The sequence below is a fragment of the Podarcis pityusensis genome (genome assembly GCF_964106645.2).
Source record: "Podarcis pityusensis genome assembly, chromosome: 8".
Classification (NCBI taxonomy): Eukaryota; Metazoa; Chordata; class Lepidosauria; order Squamata; family Lacertidae; genus Podarcis; species Podarcis pityusensis.
In genome coordinates this window covers 64308791-64334839 of record NC_138033.1, presented here as the reverse complement: position 1 = coordinate 64334839, position 26049 = coordinate 64308791, and the positions used below count along the sequence as shown (strand labels likewise).

The window sequence follows — 26049 nt, the reverse complement described above, 5'->3', positions numbered from 1 at the left end:
CACAATCAGTCCTAGAAATTCAAATCACAAACCTCAAAAAAAGAGAGAGAAGTTTTAATATCTTGTATTATTTTTTTTCTTTTGCAAATAAATTATCTAACAACAATTAGCGACACCATGTGAAGGTGCGTTACCTGGATGAAGCTAATTCAAAATCACTTGTCCTGGTGCATAAGCTGAGTGCAAGTCTGTAGTGGTAGTGTTTAAGAGACTTACCAACATGTCTGACAACATGACCTACTCTAGTATAAACTTTATTCTTCATTGTAAAGCAGGCATAGGCAAACTCAACCCTCCAGCTGTTTGGGAACTACAATTCCCATCGTCCCTGACCACTGGTCCTGTTAGCTAGGGATCATAGCAGTAGTAGTCCCAAAACATCTGGAGGGCTGAGTTTGCCTATGCCTGTTGTAAAGCATGAATAATCCTTTATTAATGGATTATCAAAGCTCAATGATCAACCAAATTATTTTTTTCAATTAAATTTTATTAAGTTTCAGTGTTTTTAACAAACATTGTCAAAAGGCAATTTCGTCTTTTCTCTTATTTTTGTCAACTTCCCCCTTCTGCTACACCGTATCTACATCAAGCAAAATATGTTTAGAGAGTAAACTTCTCAATTTATTCCCATGTAAATGCATTTCCCTTGCTTAAAAACAAACAATTTCCCCCACCCAAATATGGGTCTGATGCAATTTTTTAACCCCCCCCCCCATGATAATCTCATGTCTTTTAAACAGTCCCAAGGCTGTTAAGGTATTTCTGAGGAAGGCAATTGGTTTGAATTAATTGAGTTCATTTGTTTTCTTTACTTCAATGTGTTTCATTTTACATTTGCTTATATTGTATTTGCCATCTTGGTGGCCATTCATTCCAGTTTGAAGAGATCCTTTTGGAATCCCTTCCAATCCCCTATTGATCAGCAGGCAATACTTGCAAGCAGAAAGCTTTTAACTAAAGGCACACGAGTCCCGAATACATCAATAGCAGTGGATAAGCAGATGTTGTACATTGTCTTTTATTGGAGTGGGAAAGCGGGGGAAGCACAAATTAGGTCTGAAACGACCACTGGGCTGCAGTGACATGAAAATGGTGCCATCTGGATTCTCCATGAAAACTGAGTGAACAAAGGAGAGAAAAGGGTGACTGTGGGAGCAAGCTATATCTGTAACACTTTCCAAATCTCAAAACCTCCTTTATTCTGGGACACGGAGGAAGGAAGGGTGGGCTTTGGTTCATCTTGCTTGTTATTTTTAGGCATGAATGATATTGTAATGCACTTTGTCCTTTCAGTGTATGGCTTCCTGAACTTTGGGCAGCTGAGGTATATTTTTGTTTCTGAATTTAAAATGAAGTCACCCTCGCTCCCAGAAAGCATATAGGAGAGGAAGTGTGAAGACCCTCCTTTTGAAGAACTCAGCCCTCAGGGTTTTTGCATGAGCCACTGATCTCGATGTAACTCATACAGTGGTACCTCGGGTTAAGTACTTAATTCGTTCCGGAAGTCGGTTCTTAACCTGAAACTGTTCTTAACCTGAAGCACCACTTTAGCTAATGGGGCCTCCTGTTACTGCTGTGCCGCCAGAGCACAATTTCTGTTCTCATCCTGAAGCAAAGTTCTTAACCTGAAGCACAATTTCTGGGTTAGCAGAGTCTGTAACCTGAAGCGTATGTAACCCGAGATACCACTGTAATTAGCAGGATGCGGACTCAGAACAGGGGCATCATGCGGTGATGCAACAAGGAACCTCCGTAAAAGCCTCAGCAATTTCCCCCGTATCTTTGCACTGCGAGTGACTGGATGCATCAGCCACACCTGATGTCAAGATGTGGCAGAATTACCCCCCCCCCCCCAAAACTGACCGGAAGGAGGAAGGGTCTCGTGCAGAGATGCAGTGGGCAGCTTCCTCTGCAGATAGGCTTGCCTTATCAAATTACTTTGGGCAGCACAATTTGGGGAATGGCTTCAGTGTTTTGCTCCTGGTTCTCTGGTGTCACCGTACCTCTTCTTTCAAGGGGCTCCAGACGCCTTGCCTGTTGGACCCTCGTCCTGAGTTCTCATGCACTCTTACGCTTCTGTACCAGCCAAGCTGTCCTTTGGCATCAGCTCCGTGCTTTCATCTCCCTTGACATGAATGACGCTGTCTGTGCAGGCTGCCACACGTCTGCCCTGCTTGCAAGTGGCCAAGTATGTGAGGGGGCGCAGAACTGCAGAAAGAGGAAATACACGCAGGATGAAAAGCAGCCTGTGTTCAAGGAAACTGCTAGCCAGGCAGACAGGGGGCTTTGATGGATGGGGAGGGAGCATGGGGGCCAGGTGGGGGGGCGTGGAGGAGGCGTAGCGAAGCCTTTTCAAAACAGCTCTTGCAGCTGAAAACTTCATTCAAATTGTGATTTAGATGCATGCACCCCACCAAGAAAATGTGTTGCAGCTTGCTGGTGCTGCTTCCAGGCATGATTCAAAGCACTGGTGCTGACCTATAAAGCTAGCTTGGACCTAGGCTATCTATTTATCAGCTGGATAGCTCAGCTGGTTAGAGTGTGGTGCTGATAACACTGAGGTTGCAAGTTCAGTCCCTGCAAGGGACAGCTGCTTATTCAAGCATTGCAGGTGAGTGGACTGGATGAGTCTCACGGTACCTTCCAACTCGATGATTCTATATTCTATATATGAAAGACCATATTCCCCCATGAAAAGCTGCTCAGGATCTGAGATCATCGAGGGAGGCCCTTATCTCATTCCTGCCATCCTCACAGCCACACTTGGTAGGGACACAGGAGAGAGCCTTCTCGGTGGCTGCTCCCACTCTGCAACTCCTCTCCTGGAGCAGCTAGACTGGCTCCCTCCTTGTTGTCCTTCCACCAGCAGGTGCATATCTTCTTCTTTTGGGAACTGACTTTTTAAATTTGTATTTTAATAGAATTCTTATTTATATTGTTTCAATTCTATTAGAGTTGAATGACTTTGTACTGATTATGTGTTTAGCTTTTATGTATTGTAGCGGTGCTGTTTTAATTTGTGTAAGTTGCTTTGAGGTCCAGTCTGGAGAAAAGGTGAAATAATAATATTAAGTACCAATTACGCATTTGGACACTTTGCAGAACCATGTGAGCAAAAGAAGGGAGCCAGTTCCCTCCCCCCAATATCTTGCAGTTGAAATAATCCAATGGGCACAAACCATACTTCATAGAAGGGGTCTGAATCTTCCCTTTCTGTTCATCTTCTTGCAGATGTGCACCAAACTTTTGCACAATCTTAGAATTATAGAATCAGAATTGTAGAGTTGGAAGGGAACCCCCAAGAGTCATTGAGTCCAACCCCCTGCAATCCAGGAATCTCAGGATCTCAGCTATCTTAACAATGGTGGAAAGGAGCTGGGCAAGGGGAAAACCACTTGGACCCGTGTCTACAAAGCATGAGTCAATCAGAAAACCGTTCTGCCCCGTGTTTTCAAAGCTTGAGACAAGCAGAAGTGTGGATGAGCCCATTGTTATAAGTGCCACATAATACCCATTCCACATTTGCAAGAAACCAATCTTTTAGTGTGGCAGCACCTACACTTTGGAATTCCCTGCCTATTGACACCAGGCATGTGCTTTCTAAAAACATTTTTGTTTGGACCAGCCTACCCAGATATTTAAGGGACGCGGGTGGCGCTGTGGGTTAAACCACAGAGCCTAGGACTTGCTGATCAGAAGGTCGGCGGTTCGAATCCCCATAACGGGGTGAGCTCCCATTGCTCAGTCCCTGTTCCTGCCCACCTAGCAGTTCGAAAGCACGTCAAAGTGCAAGTAGATAAATAGCGAGAAGGTAAATGGCGTTTCTGTGCACTGCTGTGGTTCGCCAGAAGCAGCTTAGTCATGCTGGCCACATGACCCGGAAGCTGTATGCCGGCTCCCTCGGCCAATAAAGCAAGATGAGCGCCGCAACCCCAGAGTCGGTCACGACTGGACCTAATGGTCAGGGGTCCCTTTACCTTATACCCAGATATTTAGAATGCTGTTTTGTTTTCTGTTGTTGTCTTCAACCTTTTTTATTTATTGAATTTATATACTGCCCTATACTCTCAGGTCTCAATCTTTTCACGGTTTTAACTAATAATATTTTTCGTTTTGTTAACCGCTTGGAGAGGGGTGGCTTTCCTTTTACAATCAAGCCGCATATAAATTTTATGAAATAAATAAATAAGGCACCCCCACCCCAAATCTGGAGGGGGTCAACAGGCGAAGAGTTTCGTCCAGAGACCCCCACCACGGCCGATGGACTTTTCGGGCTCCTGCTTCTTGAAACAAGAGGAAGAAGAGCGCACAACCTCTTTTTCTCCGCTGTGCGCTCCGGTGCCTGCTTCTGCCTTGGCGCCTGCGACTGGACAGGAATGGTACGCTCCAGCCGGAGACACTCTCCTCGGAAGGGAATGGTAGGTCCCGCCAGTCTTCCTCCTCCTCCTCCTCCTCCTCCTCCTCCTCCTGTCGGGCTTGAACGTGGCTTTGTCTCGGTGGAGCCTCCAGGCAGGTCTGCCTGTCTGGCTCTTCCGCAGGAGGGAGAGAGAGACGAGAGGCGCAGCAGCAGCAGCTTTGTGCGCCATGAAGGCAGCGGCGGCAGCTGGGGCTTTGGACGGAGCCCCCTCCTGTATCTGAGGCTGCAGACAGCCCCCACCCCCTCAGCCCCATTTTGGAGGCTCTCACAATGAGGCAGCGGCTGGGGGACTTGAAAGCCGCCGGTGACGGTAGAGGGACCCCCGAGGAGCTGCCCGCCAGGGGCGCCATCAAATTGGTGAGTGGCTGGACCGGAATCCAGAAGGAAGGGACAGAAGGGGGGGGGACCTCGGGGAGGGGGCGCAAAACTGGGCACACGATGGTGTTGGTTTTTTTTAATGTATTGGTTGGCTGGCTGCAGACGGGGGCCCGGCGCCTCTTGGGCAGACGCGCGGCTCCTTTTCCACCAGGACTAGAAACGTGAAGGCGTTTTAACTTACCAAGGCTGCGCGTTAGCAGGGCGCGTTGGGTAGATCCAGACGCTAATTGTTGTTTTCGGGACCAGAGATAATAGCGGAGTGTTGAGAGGCGAAGGAAAGCCAGTTCGGTTTAGACTGCAGTGCGAAACCATCCATCTCTCTCTCGGCTTCTTGGCTAATATTGTTGCTGTGGTGGCTTGGAGAGGGGTGAGCTTTGGATTTTCGAAAGCTGGGAGATTTTCCAGATCCAAAAGGAAGACGTTTGAGTTGTGGCTGGAGAGCAGAGAAATGGACGCCATGAGCCCGTCTGGTGGGATCTGCCCCTGCTGGGTGTCAAGGTAACCGCTGGGCAGGTGTGCTGCCGGTGTTTGTGGAGGAGGGAGACCAGGCTGGACTCTTGGGAGTGACTGACAAGATGGTAGTGGGTCCTGTACAGAGGAGCAGCAGATGCCCTCCATCTCCCACTCCATCAAGCATAAATTTCAGGCCAACCAGTGAGCAGTTTCTTTGATTTCCAAGGGCACAGTTACGGTCTTGGTGGAAGCCAAAGCATTGGATCGGGTCCCCACTTTGGTCGGCTTCGGTTGTTGGGATTGTGCCATTTCCCCAAGGCAATAGTGGGGTTTATCATGTGGGTCATCTCCAGAATTATAATCGCCAATTTGTAGGCAATACAAATATAGGCCATCATAAAACATCCATATATAAAATTTTAAAATATATACAAATAAGCAGCTGTGTAAAAATACGTAATAAGGATTTTCATTGGAGTTCCTTCCCGCTAAATAGTGCCATTCACCACTCTGAGAGATATAAAAATTCAGCCACCCTTGCAGTTACTTCCGGGTTAGTGCCAGACAGGTAGAATCTGATATTTTCATTGTGATGCTAGACTACCCAAAAAAGGGGGATAGCACGCTTTTGAGTAGCTGGGTGTACAATGGACAGTAGAAAAGAATATGTTCTACTGTGTCTGGCAGATTCAAAAAACAGCCACAGATCTCCAGAATTTCCGTGACCTGTGGCAATTATTTGCAGCCTGACTTTTTTTGGGGGGGGTCACCCTGTAAGAACCAATAATCCCCACCTAAATCCTGCCTCCCTTTCTCTTCTGGGATGGGCTACCTCCAGCTTCCTCTCTGGAATTTCTCGGGCAGGAGTCATGGAAGTTTGCCTGGGGCAGTTATAATATTCAGTGTACTAATTTGTTTTTACAAATGCTGTACTTTGAACAATTTGAAAACAGAAGTGCCAGGAGGGCCCCTCTGAAACTGTAGGGTCAGTAAATTTCACTGGGGGGGCAGGGTTCAAAGCCAACTTTTGCTCAAGTTTCAGTTGCAATACGAAGAAAACAAAACCATGTATTTACAGTTATGGGGGCAGAGAAGTTGTGCATTGCCACAAACCTGATTCATGGGCCCATTTGGCTGCAGGAAGAGAAATGAAAACCACTTTGTCCTTCTGTGTGCTGGACCAGATATCCAGCCAAGGACAAAAGTGTGTCTGAGAAATTAAGGAGCTCAAGGTACTGCACATAGTCCTCCTCATCCTCATTTAATCCCCATAACAGCCCTGTGAAGTAGGTTAGTCTGAGAGGCAGTGACTGGCTCCAAGGTCACCCAGTGGGGGTGATTTCAACCTTGGTCTCTGCCAGGTCCAAGTTTGATACTCTAAACCCCACCCTACACTGACCTACCCCACACATCTTGTGGGGCCCGGAACAAAACCTTGGGGGCAGTAAGTAAGATCCTTTATTTTATTTATATTTTTATTCCACAAAATGTATACACCGCTTGATTGGGGGGAGGGGGAAAAAAACCCTCAAAGTGGTTTACAAAAAAGATAGGACAATAAAATGATCAACAAGAAAAATCAGCAACAATAATTAAAAACTTTTAAAAAGTTAAAATAACAAGAGACTAAAAACATATTTAGACACATACCAGCTTTCTAGACATTTCATCTGAACAAAAATGTTTTTAGCAGGCGCTGAAAAGGGTACAGTGAATGGGGGCTGCCTGATGTCAATAGGCAGGGAGTTCCAGAGTTCCACACTAAAAGATGGATTTCTTACAAATAGTGTAACAGTGCCAATTCCACAGGTCAAAGTGGTTGAGTGGGCACATGTGGAGCAAGGCAATCTCGTAGGTAAACTGGTCCCAAGCTGTTAAGGACTTTATACCCTAATAGTAACACCTTGAACTTGGCCTAGTAGCAAATTGGCAACCAGTGCAGATCTCTGAGCACAGGTGTTACGTGCTGCCAAGGTTTCCCTCCTGCCAGCATTCTGCACTGGCTGCAGCTTCTGGACCAAGTGCAAGGGAAGTCCCGCATAGAGCGCATTGCAGTCATCCAGCCTTGTAGCTACCAGGGCATGAGATACTGTGGTCAACCTTTCCTGCTGCTTCTCCCACGGTGTGTGTATGAATTGGTGCACTTGCTTCATTCGGCAGCTGTTTCTCAAATGTTTTGGACTTCTAAAAACAACTTCCTCCTCCAAACACGTGCCATGCGCTTACTGTCAGAGGCTGAGGCACACGGGGACACACCCGCCCTAGGCATGGGCATGTGAGCGTGGACTGGGGCAAATGTGTGTCTTGTTTGCGTGTGTGGAAGATTATACCCCCCAAAATACTTTTGCAGGTGGGCAGCATGCTGTGGCACTCATGCCCTGAATGCAGGCAACTGCTTGGCCACTGTGAGAATAGGATGCTCGACTAGATGGCCTACTGGCCTGATCCAGTTCTTATAATTGGTTTTTTAGCAGAAGCACCAGCTCCTCTCTTCTCAGACTGGTCCTGATGAACAAAGTTGCTCTGTTCAGATCTGGGCAGAGGGCAAGTGAAGAAGAAGAAGAAGAGTTTGGATTTGATATCCCGCTTTCTCACTACCCGAAGGAGTCTCAAAGCGGCTAACATTCTCCTTTCCCTTCCTCCCCCACAACAAACACTCTGTGAGGTGAGTGGGGCTGAGAGACTTCAGAGAAGTGAGACTAGCCCAAGGTCACCCAGCAGCTGCATGTGGAGGAGCAGAGACACGAACCTGGTTCCCCAGATTACGAGACTACCGCTCTTAACCACTATACCACAGTGACCTAAGGAAGGGCAGGTGCTCTCTGGAAACCCAGTTCTGTGTCATGTCTGAAATCGACCTCCACAGGTGAATTGGACATGTCCTGAAATCGGGCATCAGAATCTCAGATTCAAGGCTCTTGGGAAGCAAAGCTTGGAATAAACATCTCACTGAGAACCCAAAGCTAGAGAGTCGCTTCTAGGCACTTTGGACCATCGTTCTCCAACTTACCACCCTCCAGATGTTTTGAACCACAACTCCTATCCGCCCCAGCCAGCACAGGTGTGTAGTCCAAAATGCAAGAGAGCCTGCTGTATCAGGGCAGCCTCCTATTCTTACTCTGACCATTATGGGAAACCCACAAACAGGACCTGAGCACAAGAGCCCTTTCCCTTCCTGCTGTTTCCAGCAACTGGTATTCAGAAACATGACTGCCTCCAACCGTGGAGTGCACCAGGTTGGGGAAGACTGTCTTAGCCTGTTTTGCCCGATGAAGCCTGTGGGTCTGCACTGTAAAATGGCACAAAGGAGCAGAAACTGGGGGTGGGGGATAGATGGGCAAAAGGAGACTCAAATTTGCATCTGCTAATCTATAGGTTCCAGGTGTCAATCTGGGAACAATTCCGATAGCTGCCTGCTCAGCTTGCTGCCTAGGTGATGCTCAACTTCACGGCCACCCATTCCTGGCTTGTTTCCCCCCCTTCTTAGCACTCTTTAAACTGGGCAGCTCCAAAACAAGAGGATGGGTTCTGTTCAATGAGATTTTGCTCAGAGTAGACCTATTGAAGTGAATAGCAACGGTCTGCTTGTTTCAATGCGTCTGAAAGTTAGCTGAATGCCACCCATTGTTTCCAAATAGAGAACTGGCCACTGCCAAGGGAGGCACCAGGACACCCTGGCCAATATGGAACTCACTCCCATGGGAGGCAGTGATTGCCGCAAAATGAGATGGCTTTAAAAGAGGATAATAAAAAATTCAGGGAGGAGAGCTATTTTGGCTATGCTCCTCATCCAAGGATGAAAGCAGTAATGCTTCTGAAGGCTACTTGCTGGAAACCCCAGGAGTGGTCTTGTGTTCGAATCCTGATTCTGGGCTTCCCATCGGGGCATATGGTTGGCCACTGGGAGAACAGGATGCTGGACTCGATGGGCCATAGGCCCTCTTTCCTATGGCCCATTGAGTCCAGCATCCTGTTCTCCCAGTGGCCAACCATATGCCCCGATGGGAAGCCCAGAATCAGGATTCGAACACAAGACCTGCTTTTCACCTGCTTTTCCTTGTTGCACACAAGTGGAGAGAGTGACGGGAAGCAGCCTCCTCACCCCCCCGGCCATTTTCTAGCCCCTAAGCTAGCTTGCTCTGTGCCTCTTTACTCCAGTTGCCCTCGGGTATATTGGAGGATGCAGTCGCCTTACGCAGTGTGGAAGTAAGATGAAACTGCCTCTTTGGCTGGATTTTGCACATGGAATGAGGGAGGGGGGGGGGCATCTTCAGTTAGCGAAATGCCTTGGGATGCCTTGGACAAAGAGATTTGGCTGGAGTGTGGCAGAAGAAGGAGATGCTGCCTGATCATCCACTCATTTGGCTTGATCCAGCAGAGCTCTTCATATGTTCTGATATAAGCAGAAAGCTTTGGGTTCCCTGGAGCTCAGGGTGGGCTTTGACATATCCCTTTGCAAGGTGGAGCCTGTTCTGTTGCGCAGGAGAGGACTCTCAGTGTGCTCCTCTTTCACCTCCTCCATCCCCTGGCACTCATGAGTGCGCAGGAGGCCGGCTGCACTTGGCCATCTTTCCAGTTCGGTCTGGGACCATGGCAGCGGCCTGCGATGTCCCTTTGGCTCCCTGCCTGCCTCAGTCACATGGAACGGCCATGACGCAACAGCCGTCTGTGCTGAGCCACTCGCTTTGGGACTGAGCTGGCCAGCGCTGCTGTCTGGGACTCTTGGCTTCCTTGAAGCTGGGCTTCTCCACTGCCCCCACCTCGTCCCAGCCTAGTGGAAGTGATTGAAGTAGCAGCCTGGGAAGGCCTGGCTTTTTCCTCTTTTCTTTTTTTGTTCTATTTGCGGTGTGAGCAAATAGGCAGCCTGAGCCCCCACATCCTCTCTCCCTTTTGTCGGGGCTGGCTGGCTTCCAGCCGACAGCTGCAGCCACTTGGCCCTCTGGCCTCTCGGAGACGCCCTTTCTCTCTTTCCGCTTCTCTTTCTCTCTGCCAAAACATGGATTGCTTACGACCTGAGTGGCTGTGTGTGTGTGTGTGCGTGTGTTTAAATGTGTGAATTCCAACATTATCCCAAACCCGTTAAAATCTAGGGCTGCGACATTGAGTTGATTTAATGGGACGGACGCGGATGGTGCTGTGGGTTAAACCACAGAGCCTAGGACTTGCCAATCAGAAGGTCGGTGGTTCGAATCTCCGCAACAGGGTGAACTCCCGTTGCTCGTTCCCTGCTCCTGCCAACCTAGCAGTTCAAAAGCACCCCAAAAAGTGCAAGTAGATAATTAGGTACTGCTCTGGCGGGAAGGTAAATAGCATTTCTGTGCGCTGCTCTGGTTTGCCAGAAGCGGCTTAGTCATGCTGGCCACATGACCCGGAAGCTGTACGCCAGCTCCCTTGGCCAATAAAGTGAGATGGGCGCTGCAACCCCAGAGTCGGTCACGACTGGACCTAATGGTTAGGGGTCCCTTTCCCTTTCCCTTTCCCTTTCCCTTTACAAACATTCAGAATAAATAGGCCAATGCGATCTCGTCGCCATTTCAGCAATACAGCAAGGGCAGGGTCCTGTAGTGTACTTCGGTGGCAGAAAATGAAATAGAGAAACTTGGCTACTGTCTTGGTGAGCTTCTGGTCTCTCCCCTGTAATAAGAAGCGTATAACCTCTGTCTCTGGTTTCCATGTTGGGATACATAGGTGGTCTAAGAATTGTTGGTGGAGATCATCATTTTACAGTTAAGGACCATGTGAGGTAGAATTTCCACCAGGTGGGCATCACATGGGCAGATCCTATCTCCTTCTGCCATACCCGCAAACCTACCCCAAAGGAGGTTAGAAGGAAAGAAAGCCCTTCTTTCTTGTGGGTTAAACAAAAATTGTAAATAATTAAGGTTAAATTCCTGCACCCAGGAGAGTCGAAAATAGATGAGCCAATTTTCTGACTCAGCGGAAGGCAGCTTTCCAGGTTCCTGTGCTTCTGTTGAGGCGGCTTGTGCCTTGCTTGGGGATGGCAGGCAGGCGGGCCAGCACCTTCTCTGCCCTAAGCCTTGCCAGTACAGACTGCGAGTGCCGCAGAGGTCAACAGAGCCCCGAGGCTGCCCTTCTGGAGGTCGTCCCTTGGATGAGAGGCGTGCTGGAACTTGTCCTGTCCAGGTGCACAACCTTCCTGGCTGCGTGCTGTCCCCCTGAGCCACTCCTCGTGAACTTTAGACGCACAAACACACCGAAAGAGCACTCGTTCCTGAAGGGGTTGGTCTCTGTTGTGGTGGCGGCGGCAGTTGCAGAGGGGTGGCATCTTGCACAGAGGATCCCACTGCTGACTCTGGAAAGCTTGGCTCCTGGAAAGCCGCGAGGAGGAGGAGGAGAAGGGAGAGAAGCCCCTTCCAGCGACAGGCAGTCCTGCCGCAGGCAAGGTATGGAAGCTGCTTTTGGGATGCCTGTCTAGAACCGCAGGATTGTGGAGCTGGAAGGTACCCAAAGGATCGTCTCGTTCGCCTCCCTGCAATGCAGGAATTGCAGCTCAAGGGCCCAGAAAGCACAAGCTGCTCTTGTGCAGGAGGGCTTGGTGGGTGTCAGAGACATTTGGGTTTTCTGCTTGGGTACCAAGCCTCGCTGGTTGGCTCACGTCCATCTGGGGTGCCAAAGGGGGTTTGTGAGGAACGGGGGTTTGTCAAAACTGTTTGCCCCTGCACGAAGAAGATGGTGCAGAGGAGTGCTTGATTCTGGATGCCTGCGGAATTCATCTCCCCAAGGGGAAAAAGACAGGTGTTCAAAAACGGTGTTCCTGGGCAGGTGCAGAATGTGTTTTCTTTGGAGAGAGGTGCTTCCTTGTCTGCTTGGTGTGCTGCAGGATCGGGTGCCGGCTTGTCTTGGGCAGAGTAGACCCTCTGCTGCTACTGCTGCTGCTTTGACCAAGAGGTGGTCCAGTGGCAGAGGACATGAAGTGACCTTCATGAAAGACAGTGTGGTGCAGTGGTTAGAGTTTTGGACTAGTTTGTTGGGCTAGTCACTGCTGTTTGGCCTAACCTACCTTTACAAGGTTGTTGTGGGGATTAAAGGAAGAAGGGGGAAAAACCATGGACACCGCCTTCAACTCCTTGGAGAAAAAGGTGGGATGCCAATGCAAGAAATAGAATCACAGAGTCATAGAATTGTAGGGTTGGAAGGGACCCCAAGGGTCATCTAGTCCAACCCCTTGAGATGCAGGAATCTCAGCTGAAGAATCCATGACAGATGGCCATCCAACCTCTGCTTAAAAACCTCCAAGGAAGGAGAGTGCACAACCTCCCGAGGGAGTGTGTTCCACTTTTTAAATAAATATTAAATAATAATTCACCTTAACGTGTTATTTGCAAAGAGCAATTTATCCCTTTCTCGGTGCAATTTGCAAAGGAAGGGGTGAGGCAGCCTTTGCTAAGTAAACTGGTCCTGAGTTGCTTTGGGCCCTATTGTGCTTAGTACTCGAACCTTGAACCGGGCCCGGTAGCCTGTGCCAATCCACAGACAAGGCATTCCACTCTGGCAACCCTCACAAGCAGCTGCCTTCTGCGCCAGCCGCAGCCTCCAGACTGAGCCCCACCCAGCTAGGCTGCCACGCGCGTTGGCAGCAGAAAAACATGGCCCAGCGTCATTCCGGTGTTGCAGCCACCTGTTCCAGTGACAGGCCAAGTGGAAACGTTGCTCTGCGAGTTGGCAAGAGGGGTCAGCCTGTCGGAAAGGCCCACACCCCTTTCGTTCCCAGGGTGGAATGCCGCAGTTACTTGGGGGTGAGGAGGTGGCCTTCTGCACGAGCTCTGAGATGCTCTTTTCTGCATCATTGTTTTGCTTATTCTCAGGGTCATGTGGACTTCGGACAGGAGATGTGTTGTCAGGTTCAGTCCTCCTCAAATAGCCTGGCTTTTGCCTGTCAGAGTTTGATGCTGGAGCAGTTTTGCCATGGGGGGCGCGGATGTCTTTCTGTATTGACCTTGCCAAGCCCCACTCCACCCCCCAGTGATGGGCAGCACTGACCTGGGGGAGGAAAAATAATTGCAGTGTGGTGTAGTGGTTAAGAGCGGTAGTCTCGTAATCTAGGGAACCGGGTTCGCGTCTCCGCTCCTCCACATGCAGCTGCTGGGTGACCTTGGGCCAGTCACACTTCCTTGAAGTCTCTCAGCCCCACTCACCTCACAGAGTGTTTGTTGTGGGGGAGGAAGGGAAAGGAGAATGTGAGCCACTTTGAGACTCCTTAAAGGGAGTGAAAGGCGGGATATCAAATCCAAACTCTTCTTCTTCTGCATTGTAGAGTTGGAAGGGACCTCGAGGGCCATCTAATTCAAACCCCTGCAATGCAGGAATTGCAGTTAGGAGGAGAGTTTCCCCATTATTTAGTCACATGGTAGAGCAGGAATGCCAACTTGGTCCCGCGACTGTGGGTGCCTGGAGCCATGGCTGCCTGGCACTGAAATTTGTGGGTGCCTGGGGAATTTTGTGGGTGCTCAGGCACCAAGGGCAGGCAGAAACAGCCAGTGTTTTTTGCTGCACCTGTGGCTAAGACGGCTACCTGGATGCCACAATTTTACTAGCCACTCGGCCAGTCACAGCGCAGGAAAAAAGGCGTGTGCAGAAGGATGCGACAGGTTTGTAAAATTCTGCATGGTGTGTTGGAAGTGGGGTGGTGGGAGAAGCTTCCCCCCACCCCTCTTTGGATGCCAGAGCTTCCATCTGAATGGCAGGACATATTTGAAAGGAGGTGCTCCTTCGCACCTGTGGAACTCATCACCACAAGATGTGGCAAGGGCTCCTGGTTTCGGTGGCAGCTAAGCCAGTTCATGGAGAGAGGCCCATCAGCAGCCAAGACAGCTAAATGGAACTTCCATGTGCAGAGAAAGTCTACCAGATTCTGGGGAGCAGCTGCAGGAGAGGCCTCGTTCCTTCAAGTCTTTCCGGCAGCTTCACAGAACGCATCTGATTGGCCACTGGAGTGGATGTTTGCCTTCATCCGGCAGCCAGGCTCCTCTTTTGTCAAGAGAAAAGTCCCAGCTGAGTTGTTCTGTCGTCTACTACACATAGGGAAGTGGCAGCTGATGCAATGATATGTGCCCAGGGATGCCAATCCAGGCATGCTGCCACCAGGAACTTCACTTTGCCCCTGGATGGTGGCATCGGCCGGCCTCGTTTTACGGCATGGCTCTGGCGTGTCCCGTCTTCTACCTCTCTGTTAAGTGAGCACCTCTCCCCTGCCATCTCCCCCCCACCGCCAGTCCAGGATTGCATCAAGGTTTGGCAGGCCTGGGCATCGCCCACTGTTTGGTCCTGACTAAGAAGAGCCTCCTGAACTAATTTCAAGGAAGAGTAAACTTGCTGGAGAGGGAATACCCCATTGAAGGTGTCTTGCCCCAAACCTCACTGATGGCAGAGGGAACCAATGCAGAAGGGAGAGAGCAAGAGCAGTGCAGTGCAGTAGAGTGTTGGACCAAGGCCTGGGAGACCTGTGTTCAAATTCCTGCTCAGCCATGAAACTCATTGGGTTTGACCTTGAGCCAGTCACCTGTATCTCAGCATATCCTACCTCACAGGATTGCTTTGAGTGTCAAATGAGCAGGGGGAGAACTATGCACCACCCTGAGCATCTTGGGGATGGGGAGAAATTCAATAAATAATACCCAGATAAGCAAGCCAGTCTTGTCAGCTGAAAGCAGGCAGGGGGAGAATGAAACAAAACTCTGGACATGCTCAGAGGCACCTGGCTAAGGACAGCATAATCTGTGGCTGTGTCGTTATTGTTATGTACTGAAGTTCTCACCCTGGGCCAGCAGGGGGATACTGTAGATAGTTCAGGTCCACATATGCAAATAAGGGATCAAAAGTGACGTTCAGTGATTGGATAGTTACAGAAAGTTGTTACAGTTACGTTGTAATGGAGCTCTATATAAGCAGGCTGGCTGAACCCTTCAGTTCAGTTCTGTTCTGGCCTGTGAATAAACAAGAGCTGTTTGGAGAATCGCTGTGTTATCTCATATGTTCACCCACAACTTAACAGTTATAGTGGGCCATTTGGCTGCTGAGAGCTCCCCCCAAAATCACAAGCACAGGTAACCTCCCTGCCTTGCAGCATAGCAGATTTCAGCTTATGCAGCTTCCCCAACCCTCCGCTTATAAAGACCAACTTCACTCGCCCGCCCCCCCCTTTCCCCTACCTGTTGTAAGAATGACTGTCTGCGAAGGGACACGCCACCGAGAGTGCTGCGTGCGACTTGCTCTGTGTCAAAACAGTGTGAGACACACTTGTTTACAATCCCACGCCCGGCTGTGGAGATTTCCCTTGACTCATCACCAGACGGAGTGTTTCCTGTGAGTTAGCTGGGATGTGCGGCTGGCTGGTGGATGACTGGCTGAGGAGCTGGTTCCAGGCCTGCCTCAACTCAACTGAAGGCTTGCCTGGGCTGGCAATATCCCAGAGGCCCCCACTCCAGGATACCGTATTTTTCGCTCTATAAGATGCACCACACCACAAGACTCCCCTAGTTTTGGGAGGAGGAAAACAAGAAAAAAAATATTCTGAATCTCAGAAGCCAGAACAGCAAGAGGGATCGCTGCGCAGTGAAAGCAGCAATCCCTCTTTCTGTTCTGGCTTCTGGGATAGCTGCGCAGCCTGCATTCGCTCCATAAGACGCACACACATTTCCCCTTACTTTTTAGAAGGGAAAAAGTGAGTCTTATAGAGCAAAAAATACGGTACTTAAAAAAAAATATATTATTAAATGCATTTATGTCCCAGCTTTTTCTCCAACAACCCTGCGAGGTAGGTGAGGCTGAGAGGCAGCGACTGGCCCAAGGTCATGCAAGGAGGCTGAGTGGAGGATTTGAACCCTGGTCTCTCCCAGGTCCCTAGTCCAGCACTTTTCTAACCACTACACCACATTGGCTCTCAAATATATATAATAGAACATCAGATTTCTTGGCTCTCAGGATTTTTGACTGGAGACGTTTTGAGACTTACCTGGGATGTTTTGCATGTAAAGCACATGCTGTACCTACCAAATCTGGGGCAACAGCTCCCCTCTCTTCTGTCCCAAACTCCAGCCGAATCCCTTTGCCCAAGCCAGCCCAAGACATTTTGCTGCCTGAAGATGCTCCGTCTCTCATTCCATGCACAGAATCTGACTGGAGAGGCAGTTTAATCTTACTTCCACACTGGCTAAGGCGACGGCATCCTCCAGTATACCCGAGGAAGGCAGGCTAGCCTAAGAGGCACAGAGCAAGCTAGTTTAGGGGGCACAGAGAGAATAGGGGAAGGCCACTGACTCAAGAGGCAGCTGCTTCCCTCTTTCTAATGAAAGGGCTGGCCGTGCCCTTCCCTCCACTCTCTTCACTTGTGTGCAACAAGGAAAAGCAGTTGGAAGTAAGGACAGAAAAAGAGGCTTGCTGGATCAGGCCAGAGGAGGCCCATCTAATCCAGCGTCCTGTTCTCAGCGTGGCTAACCAGATGTCCTGATGGGAAGCCCCAGCGCAGGATTTGAACACAAGACTGCTCTCCCCTCCTGTGGTCTCCAGCAACTGGATATTCAGAAGCATTCAGACCTTCCAGGTGTCCTATTTTCCAGGGGCAGTCCTGGATTAACAGAAGCTGCCCCGGTTTCCGATTTGATCCGGGAATGTTCCACTTTTCATTCGGGTGTCTCTATTCTCATCAGAGAAATGGAGGGGACGTCTCTATTTTCATAGGGGAAATGTTGGGAGGGTAAACTATGAAACTTGCCCAGGAGGGGGCAGCGATAACCACCAGTCTGGATGGCCTTAAAAGAGGAGAGGGCTATCGATAGCTATTGGAAACAGTGGCTTTGCTTTGCCTCTGCAGCCAGAGGCAGTAATAATAATAATAATAATAATAATAATAATAATAATAATAATAATTTTTTATTTGTACACCGCCCAGTCTGGCTGGGTTTCCCCAGCCACTCTGGGCGGCTTCCAACAAAGGTTAAAAATATATTAAAATGTCACACGTTAAAAACTAATAACAATAATAATGCTTCTGAATACCAGCTGATGAAAACAGCAGGGACTGGATTGGTTCTCAAATCCTGCAGGCATCCGGTTGGCCACTGTGAGAACAGGATGCTGGACTAGATAGGCCTTTGGCTTGATCCAGCAGTCCTCTTTTTATGTTCTTTTATGCTCATAAGGCAGTTTGCTATGTAGCTTGACACAAATGGAAAAATGAGCGAGGTCCCAACCAAAGAAGAATGGGAACTTAAACAGCTTGCGGACCTAACATATAGAATAAGAGAACAAGAAGAACATATGTTTAAAGAAGATGGGGAAATGTTTATTGAATATATTGGGGGGGGGGGCCCTGCGTACACTTGAAAACGTTGGCAACGTTAAGATAAATTCAACAGTGTAAATAAGCTTTGATGGATGTATTAATGGAATGCTGAATGGTTTAGTTTATGTAAAATATGTTTTGTAAAATGAATCATGGAAAGAGAAGAAGGGAAGTCATTGATATTTTAAGGTTGTTTAAATGAATGTTTTAAAATGTAAAACAGAAAATTTAATAAAAAGCATACCAAAAAGAGAGGGGGGGCTCTTTTTTTTTTTTTGGAAACTTAATGCCCTGCTGGTTACCGCTGCTCCTGCTCACCTGGGGAGGGAGGGAGTGCCTCCTTCCCCGCCCCTCAATGCTGCGGGCTTAGGTTCCAGCTGGGAGAGTTTCCTGGCAGAGACAGGCGATGAGAGGAGGGGAAAGCCAGACCCAGCCGCTGCAGAGGCAAGTACCAGCAAGCCGGACGGCTCCTGCGCTGGCCGCGGATTGCGGCCTGTCTGGGCCCAGCCTGGCAGGAGCGGCTTTCGAGCCCTTACTCACTGCAAGCCCCAGAGATGCCCCACCTGCTTAGTCAAGGCTTTGTCACGGCTGGGATGCCTCCTTCAAATCCTCCCGGAGCCATGAATCAGCCAGCCAGCCAGCCAGCCAGCTGGGGACAGGCTCTCTCTGTCCTGCCCTGGTCTGCAAGACCTGGCTTGGGGGCGAAGTGGGGCCTTAGGGGTGAGTTTCTGGGGCTGGAGCGGCTGGCAGCCTCCTGCTGCCCTCCCAGCGGTTGCGTTTCCTCCGGGGAGGCTCCCTTGTCGCACCTGAGGCTTCTATGTCCGGCCGGGAGAGTGGCATTCGCTTTCAAGATGGCCGTTGAAACAGCCAGCAGCTGTTGGTCCCTCCCTCGTTCTCCTCCTCCACTATCTCTGGCTCTTTCTGCGCATTTGCCACCGATGTCTGGTTGCCAGCGGGTGCTGGGTCAAATGAGTTTCATCTCCCATCTGAGCCACCTGCTGATTCCGACTCCCCATATCTCCGGGGCTTCCTGTTGCTTCAGCTGCTGGCTCCGTGGCCCTTTCCCTCCCTCTCAGCTTCGAGTGCAGAGAAGGAAAAGCCTTGCAGGAGACTGCTTTCAGCAAGGCTCGGACTTGGGGGCTGCCATGTGGCCTGCTGGCTTTTCAGCCAGGAGCCTGCCTGGCTGCCTTGGTTTGTGTCTGAGGGGTGTCACTCTAGGAACAGTGCGATAGGAGGGTGGCCTGGCTGTTGCACCTGGTAAGACAGACAGGCATCACATCGGCTCTGTAGGAAGTGTGGTGCTGCACCGGGTAGACTCCCGGCTGCCTGTTTGGGGTTATGCTGGGGAGCTTTAAAATGGCGGCAGTAACTCCTATGCTAGGGAAATCTTTTGCAGAAAACATATCAACAGGGCACCGAAATGATAATAATCGAGGCAATAAAGTTGCATCTTAAAGATGCAAATAAAGATCATTTGCATATGTCTACAGTGGTACCTTGGGCTATATACGCTTCAGGTTACATACTCTTCAGGTTACACACTCCGCTAACCCAGAAATAGTGCTTCAGGTTAAGAACTTTGCTTCAGGATAAGAACAGAAATCGGGCTCTGGCGGCACGGCGGCAGCAGGAGGCCCCATTAGCTAAAGTGGTGCTTCAGGTTAAGAACAGTTTCAGGTTAAGAACAGACCTCCGGAACGAATTAAGTACTTAACCTGAGGTACCACTGTAGTTACTTTCCATACTTTGAAGGACCAAGACCCCGAGGTGGTTTTTGCTGTCCCCCTTCCACTTCCTGGGCTGCCTTCTGGTAGGAAATTCTCCTCAGACCCCCTCTGACTTTTTGTATTTTGTCAAGGAATTGCCCGTCTGTTTTTGAGGGTCTCTCAAAGGCTGGACCCTGAGGTTGTTGGTAAAAGATGGATGCTGGTGGACTGAGGTCACTGAATGCTGATTTCTGCTCTTGCTTTGTGCAACTGTGGAGTGGCTGAATTGTCTGGCCTGCACCACAATTGCAGTACATTTTGCCCATCATGTCTGAGCATGGAAATCTGTATGACTTCCAATGAAATAGCACTTCTCTTTTCAGATATCATAGAGTTGTAGAGTTGGAAGGGACTCTGGGGGTCATCTAGTCCAACCCCCTGCAAGGCAGGAATCTCAACTGGATCATACATGACAGATGGCCATCCAACCTCTGCTCAAAAACCTCCCAGGAAGGAGAGTCCATCACCTCTCGTGGGAGCCTGTTTCACTGTCGAACAGCTCTTACTGCCAGAAAGCTTTTCCTTTCTTGTAACTTAAATCCATTGGTTTGGGTCCTATCCTCCAGAGCAAGAAAAAAACCAAGAAGAAATGTGGGCACTATTTACAGTCGGGGGAAAATCCAGGAGACCCCAGTTCAAATCCCTACTCAGCCATGAAGCTTACTAGGTGATTTTGAGCCAGTCACTAATCTCCCAGTCTAACCTACCTCAAAGGGTTGTTGCGAAGATAAAATACAGCCACGGGGGGAGAATCGCTCTTGGAGAGAAGGGAGGATAGAGGCAAAATAGAAACACAGAATTGCAGAGTTGGAAGGGACCCTGAGGCTCATCTAGTCCAACCCCCTTGCAATGCAGGAATATGCAGCTGTCCCATACGGGGATGGAACCTGCAACCTTGGTGTTACCAGCCCTGCGCTCTAACCAACTGAGCTATCCAAGCTGACATGAATAGCATACTGCAAAACGTCTGTGATTGCAGCTTGGCAGTACAAAGTTTGGGGTGCACAGCATTTGGATGAAATCAGTTAGGAGCATAGGAAGGTGCCTTATATACCGAGTCAGGCCATTCATTGGTCCATCTGGCTCAATATTGTCTTCACTGACTGGCAGCAATGGCTCTCCAGGGTTTTCAGGCAGGGGACATTCCTGTCTCTGCTTGGAGCTGGTGTCGGGGATCGAACCTGGGACCTTCTGCATGCGAAGCGGATACCCTACCGCTCAGCTATGGCCTTTCCTATGAGGGTGGCTGGAACTTGAACTCTGATGTGGCCCAAACTGTATTGGGGCAGATGGAAGTGTGGGTGAGCCTTTCTCATCCCTTGACTGTTCTTGGTGACAAGCCACAGGAAACCGGCTGGTTCCCAAATGCTGGATTTGAAATGATTGTGCCCTGACAGAGGGTCTCTTTCAAGCTCGCCTTGGTCGATTTTGAGGGCGAATATTCTGTGGGCTTTTGTCTGGTCAGCATCCTTGTTCATCACGCAGAGATTATGCAACGCTTCAGGCAGCATCCAATGGCTACCTCGGTGCAAAATAAAACATGTGCCTTTAAAATAAAGTAAGAGTGTAGTCCTCTTGGTTTTGGAAAGGAGGTCGACCTAGTCTTTTGTCAAGCCACAGTAGTAGTTCAGTAGCAGTGAATATTGGGCAGCTGAAGAAGTTATATCATTGCCTTTCACTTCAGTTTTGATAATAAGCTTCAGGTCCAAAATATAAATGGCGAATTTCAAATTCAGGGTTGACAGTGAAAAATCTGAATTTAAAAACCTGACAGACCCTTCAGTGTTTGGCTCACAGACCAAAACAAACAAAAACAAAAACAAACGGTTAGCCAATTTCCAGCCAAACCTTCAAATATTTGCTGAATATTCTCCGTATTTCAATAAATCAAATGCTGCTTTCAACATTTGCCAGTGTAGGAAAGGTAGGCATGGCTTGGTGTTGAGGAATTTGACTGAATTGACAGCTGACCTGCAATGGCATATTTGATATTTGACATGCAATGGTGTTCAGTAGTTTGCTGAAAGCTTATGAGGTTTCATATTTGAACTGCCAAGAAGGGCCAAAGCGCTCAGATTTTAGCCTGGGACACCGACATTTCACCTTCAAAACAGGGATGAGAACAGAAATGTTAAGCATTTTTAAATATTGGTTTTAGGTTTCAGCAGAGGCAATTCCAGTAGCCTGGGCTGCACTGCCCCCTCCTGGATCAATCTGTCATCTCCAGCTCCCTAGGGTGCCGGATTCAATTCCTGCCTGCTGCACTGTGGTCACAACTTCTGATATAAGCACATCTGAGACAGAGGAGCCATAGCCTGTCAGAGGCAGCGATGCTTCTGCATCCTCAGGAGGGGAGAGGGCTCTTTTGCTCAGACCCTGCCTGATGGCATCCTAGTGATTGGCCACTGCAATAACAGGATGCTGCACTAGATGGGGCATTGACCTGGTCCAGTAGGTCCTCTTTTTCTGAGCTTGTGCCATTGTTGTACGTGAGGTCACAGGGCATCAGGCAGCCCTCAGCCCGACTCAGATGTGTGCTTAAAAATAGCTCTCTGGGGTTGCTGAGCAGCCGCAGGCATCCAGGGTGTCCCTCACAATCGGAGGAAGCCTTGTAGCCGCTCTTGCATTGTTCTGCTGCAGACACTTGCTTCCGGCGCCTGTGTGGGGAGGAGCTTTGGTAGGCCAGGGCCACCAGCAGACTCCTCTGTGAGCCCTGGGGGTGGGGTGGCGCACGTTACTTGAGGCACAAAGGACTCAGGTACCCCTCCTGTGACAGGGGCTGGGACGTGGGTGGCAGGGCATGAAAGGCCAGCTTTTTACGAACGGTGAGCTAACAAGGGAGCGAAAACAGCTTGGGGGTTTGCACAGAGGAGATGTGCAGGCAGCCAAAGGGAGATCCATCCCCCAGTGGAATGGAAGAGAAGGAGGAACGGAGAGATGCGGCGACAATCTGGATTGCAAATGAATTTGCGAAAGAAAGAGAAAAGCAAAGGGAGCTGTTTCCCTGTAACCTGTGCATCTGAACGATGTAGAAGGTGAACCCACTTGCAGTTGGAAAGTGGTGCATGCCATTCTCCCATCTCATTCAAGCACAGGGGTCAGCAAACTTCTTCAGCAGGGGGCCAGTCCACTGTCCCTCAGACCTTGTGGGGGGCCGGACTGTATTTTGAAAAATAAATAAATGAACGAATTCCTATGCCCCACAAATAACCCAGAGATGCATTTGAAATAAAAGCGCACATTCTACTCCTGTAAAAACACCAGGCAGGCCCCACAAATAACCCAGAGATGCATTTGAAATAAAAGGACACATTCCACTCATGTAAAAACACGCTGATTCCCGGACCGTTCACGTGTCGGATTTAGAAGGCGATTGGGCCAGATCTGGCCCCCAGGCCTTAGTTTGCCTACCCATGTTCAAGCCTTTAAACCTTGAAATTCACGTGGGGTGGGGAGAAGTAAACGAATCATCGAGAAACTAATTTGGGCTTATCCTGGTTGGAAGTGAATTGGAGAAATCTGGGATGGCTAGGAAGGGGAATGAAGCTGGCTTGCTTCTGCTGATACAGTATAGAAGGTCTACATTTGCATCTGTACAGGAAAAAAACCATCATTTTGCAAAAGGTTTTGCCTTTTTGCAGCATCAGTCAAGGGAGGGCAAGGTGCCCTTAAAGAGTGAGCAGGGAATCAGCTGTGGACTGGGGCTCACATCACCGCTGGCCTGTTAGCTCTGCTGCCAACATGACTGCAGGTGATGGATGTTGGAAATCCAAACCCTGCATCAGGGAGATGCCTCTCCTCTTGGTCCTGGAATTAGCCCCTGGCTTGACCTTGCTGTTTCTCTCTCCCCTCCCTCCCTCCCTCCCCCCTCCCTCTGCCAGGTATGCCACCACGCCGAGTGCCAGCAGCTGAACCACAACAGCCCCCTCCACTTGTGTGAAGCGTGTGACGGACGCTTCCACGGTGCCATGCATTTTGACGGGCACATCCGCTTTGACCTGCCGCCGCAAGGTGAGGGGAAAAGCCCAAGTCACGCGGCTGGGTCAAGGACAACTTGGCACGGCCTCCTTTTCACAGGGCTTGTCCGAAGTTCCTAGACAGAGGTTGGATGGCCACTTGTCAGAGATTCTTTAGCAGTGATTCCTGTCCATGGAAGCGCAGGTTAATTCTGTGTCCAGGGCGGCTGTCTACCAGCTCCACCTGGTATGCAGGCTGGGACCCTACTTGCCCGCAGACTGTCTCGCCAGAGTAGTGCATGCTCTAGTTATCTCCCGCTTGGACTACTGCAATGCGCTCTATGTGAGGCTACCTTTGAAGATGACCCAGAAACTGCAATTAATCCAGAATGCAGCAGCTAGACTGGTGACTGGGAGTGGCCTCCGGGTCCACATAACACCGGTCCTGAGAGATCTGCATTGGCTCCCAGTACGTTTCCGAGCACAATTCAAAGTGTTGGTGCTGATCTTTAAAGCCCTAAACGGCCTCGGTCCTGTATACCTGAAGGAGCGTCTCCATCCCCCTCGTTCAGCCCGGACACTGAGATCCAGTGCCGAAGGTCTTCTGGCGGTTCCCTCATTGCGAGAAGTGAGGTTACAGGGAACCAGGCAGAGGGCCTTCTCAGTAGTGGCACCCACCCTGTGGAATGCCCTCCCATCAGATGTGAAGGAAATAAGCTATCTTATCTTTAAAAGAAATCTGAAGGCAGCCCTGTTTAGGGAAGTTTTTAATATTTAATGCTGTATTGTTTTTAACACTCGATTGGGAGCCACCCAGAGTGGCTGGGGAAACTCAGCCAGATGGGCAGGGTATAAAAAATAAATTATTATTATTATTATTATTATTATTATTATTATTATTATTAATTATTAGGGATGACCCGGGGGAGGTAACCTTCCAACTCTGCAATTCTATGATCTCTTTCCAAATGGCTTAGCTGATGTGCTCTTCAGTGGGCTTCTCCCCGCCCCCCCGGGCAACACAGTGAGGGCTGGATCCTTCATGGGCTATGTCTTCAGCGCTTTTCTCCCTTCCAGGTTCTATCCTGGCCCGGAACGTCTCCACACGGTCGTGCCCACCACGCACCAGCCCTGCCTCAGATGTGGAGGAGGAAGACGAAGGGCTGATTGATGGGAAAGGGTGAGTGGAGGGGAGGGCTGGCCGGCCCAGGAGGCGCTCACAACAGGAGAGCTCCCCTCACTTAGAAAACTAGTGTCTCAGGGAGAAAGGGTCCAGTCTAGCCTTTTCCCTGGTGCATTATTTTATACGCATACATACCACTAGTGATTCATTAAAAAAAAGGGGGGGGGGTGAAATAGCAGGGCGATTTACAATTATACAAAAAAAACAAAACAAAACCCCACACCATAAAAAGCATACTTAAAAAGTTGAAATCAGAAAATAGCTAACAGTTGTGGAAGGGCGCATTCTCAATTGCTGAACTGAACAAAAACTATTCCAGCAGGCGTTTTAAAAGTTGAAACAGAAGGCGCTTGCAATTTCATTTGGCTTTCTTAGTGGGGGGTGCCTGGTGGGGAATTTGTGCCATTTGAAAATCTACTTTGAACAAAAAAACAAAAACCCCTGGTACAATCCACTGGGAGCTGTATTGCACACCCCCACTCGACACGTCGGTCAGCTTGATAGGAATTCTGCAAAGGCGTTAATAAACTGTATGGGAGCTGGTGGGGCAGAACGTTTCCTGCATCAAAGGGGAAAGTTGTGCCTGCCTTCCCTTGCTGTTGTGGGGCAATATGAGGGGGACCTTCTAACTCCTTTCTGTCTGCTGGCTGGTCTGTTTCAGGGACAGGAAGAGCTCAGCCTTGAAGCTGCCAAAGAAGAAGGCTCGCAGGAGGCACACTGACGTAAGGAGGCCACTTGCACTCATTCCATGACTGCACCTTGCTATCACTCTGAAACCCTGGGAATTGGGTCTGGCCTCATCCTGTGCAGGACCCTAGAAGTCACAGAGGCCTCTTTGCATGCCCTGCGGAGGGCAGGAGGGGTGGGAATGTGCCCTGGTGGTCCTCCTCCACACGCTAAGAAATTGGGGTGGGACAGAGGCCTGGCGACTGTTTTGAATTCTGGCCGACATGCTCCTGCGTTTCTCCCACAGGACCCTAGCAAGGAATGCTTCACCTTGAAGTTTGATCTGAATGTGGACATTGAGACGGAGATCGTGCCAGCCATGAAGAAGAAGTCCCTGGGGTAAGGAGGGCAGAGAGCAGCTTAGCCTGGGGTGCAAGCTGGGTGGGGGCTTCACTCGTTTTTGGGAGCCTAGGAAAGCTGTGGGTCCAAGGCCTCATCTGGAAACAGCTCCAGCAATCCTGAGCCCATCAGTTCAGTGCAGGATCCTAACCTGCTCCCAACACCTGATGTTCGGAGGGCAAAGGCCTGGCTAGTTCTGTTGCTGAAGTTCTGACCGCTCTGCTTGGAAATGGGTGTGGGAAAACAAAGGTAGGTTAGGCTGAGAGTAACTAGCCCCAAGGTCACACCTATCTGAACAGGAAGGTCTTTGTAGCCTGTCAGCAGAAGGATAACAAGGAGGGAGCCAGTCGGTCCTCTTTGAGGAGGGAATCCCACAATTTAGGAGCCACCACAAAAAAGGCACTTTCTCTCTCATCTCACTGCTGGCTGTGCCTCTAGTGTTGATGGGACCAAGAGAAGGTGCTGACCCAATGATCTTAGCGCCCAGGCAGGTTTGCATTGGGAGCTACGACCTTCCAGGCATTCTGAGC

General features: G+C 49.7%; 1 protein-coding gene and 1 long non-coding RNA gene across 9 annotated transcripts in view; one reads left to right on the top strand and one right to left on the bottom strand.

The window, feature by feature from the left end:
* The window catches only part of PLEKHG5 (pleckstrin homology and RhoGEF domain containing G5), a gene marked incomplete at its 3' end in the record, with an annotated part of 101105 nt that overhangs the window by 34407 nt on the left and 40649 nt on the right, over positions 1-26049 (top strand). For 4 of the 8 annotated variants that reach the window (XM_081017137.1, XM_081017135.1, XM_081017138.1 and 1 more), the window contains exons 3-6: positions 23197-23326; positions 24349-24451; positions 25116-25176; positions 25428-25519. In XM_081017137.1, coding sequence (XP_080873263.1) covers positions 23197-23326; positions 24349-24451; positions 25116-25176; positions 25428-25519 — 386 coding nt within the window. Of the gene's footprint in view, positions 1-4461; positions 4775-5112; positions 5294-11508; positions 11653-23196; positions 23327-24348; positions 24452-25115; positions 25177-25427; positions 25520-26049 lie in introns of those variants that run through there. The other 4 variants (XM_081017139.1, XM_081017140.1, XM_081017142.1 and 1 more) reach the window with 3 other exon arrangements.
* LOC308483401 lies at positions 944-15649 on the bottom strand. The gene is made up of 3 exons (XR_013989660.1): positions 15418-15649; positions 2004-2208; positions 944-1117 (listed from the first exon to the last, which is right to left on the bottom strand). It is a non-coding gene; the product is annotated as an uncharacterized lncRNA (long non-coding RNA).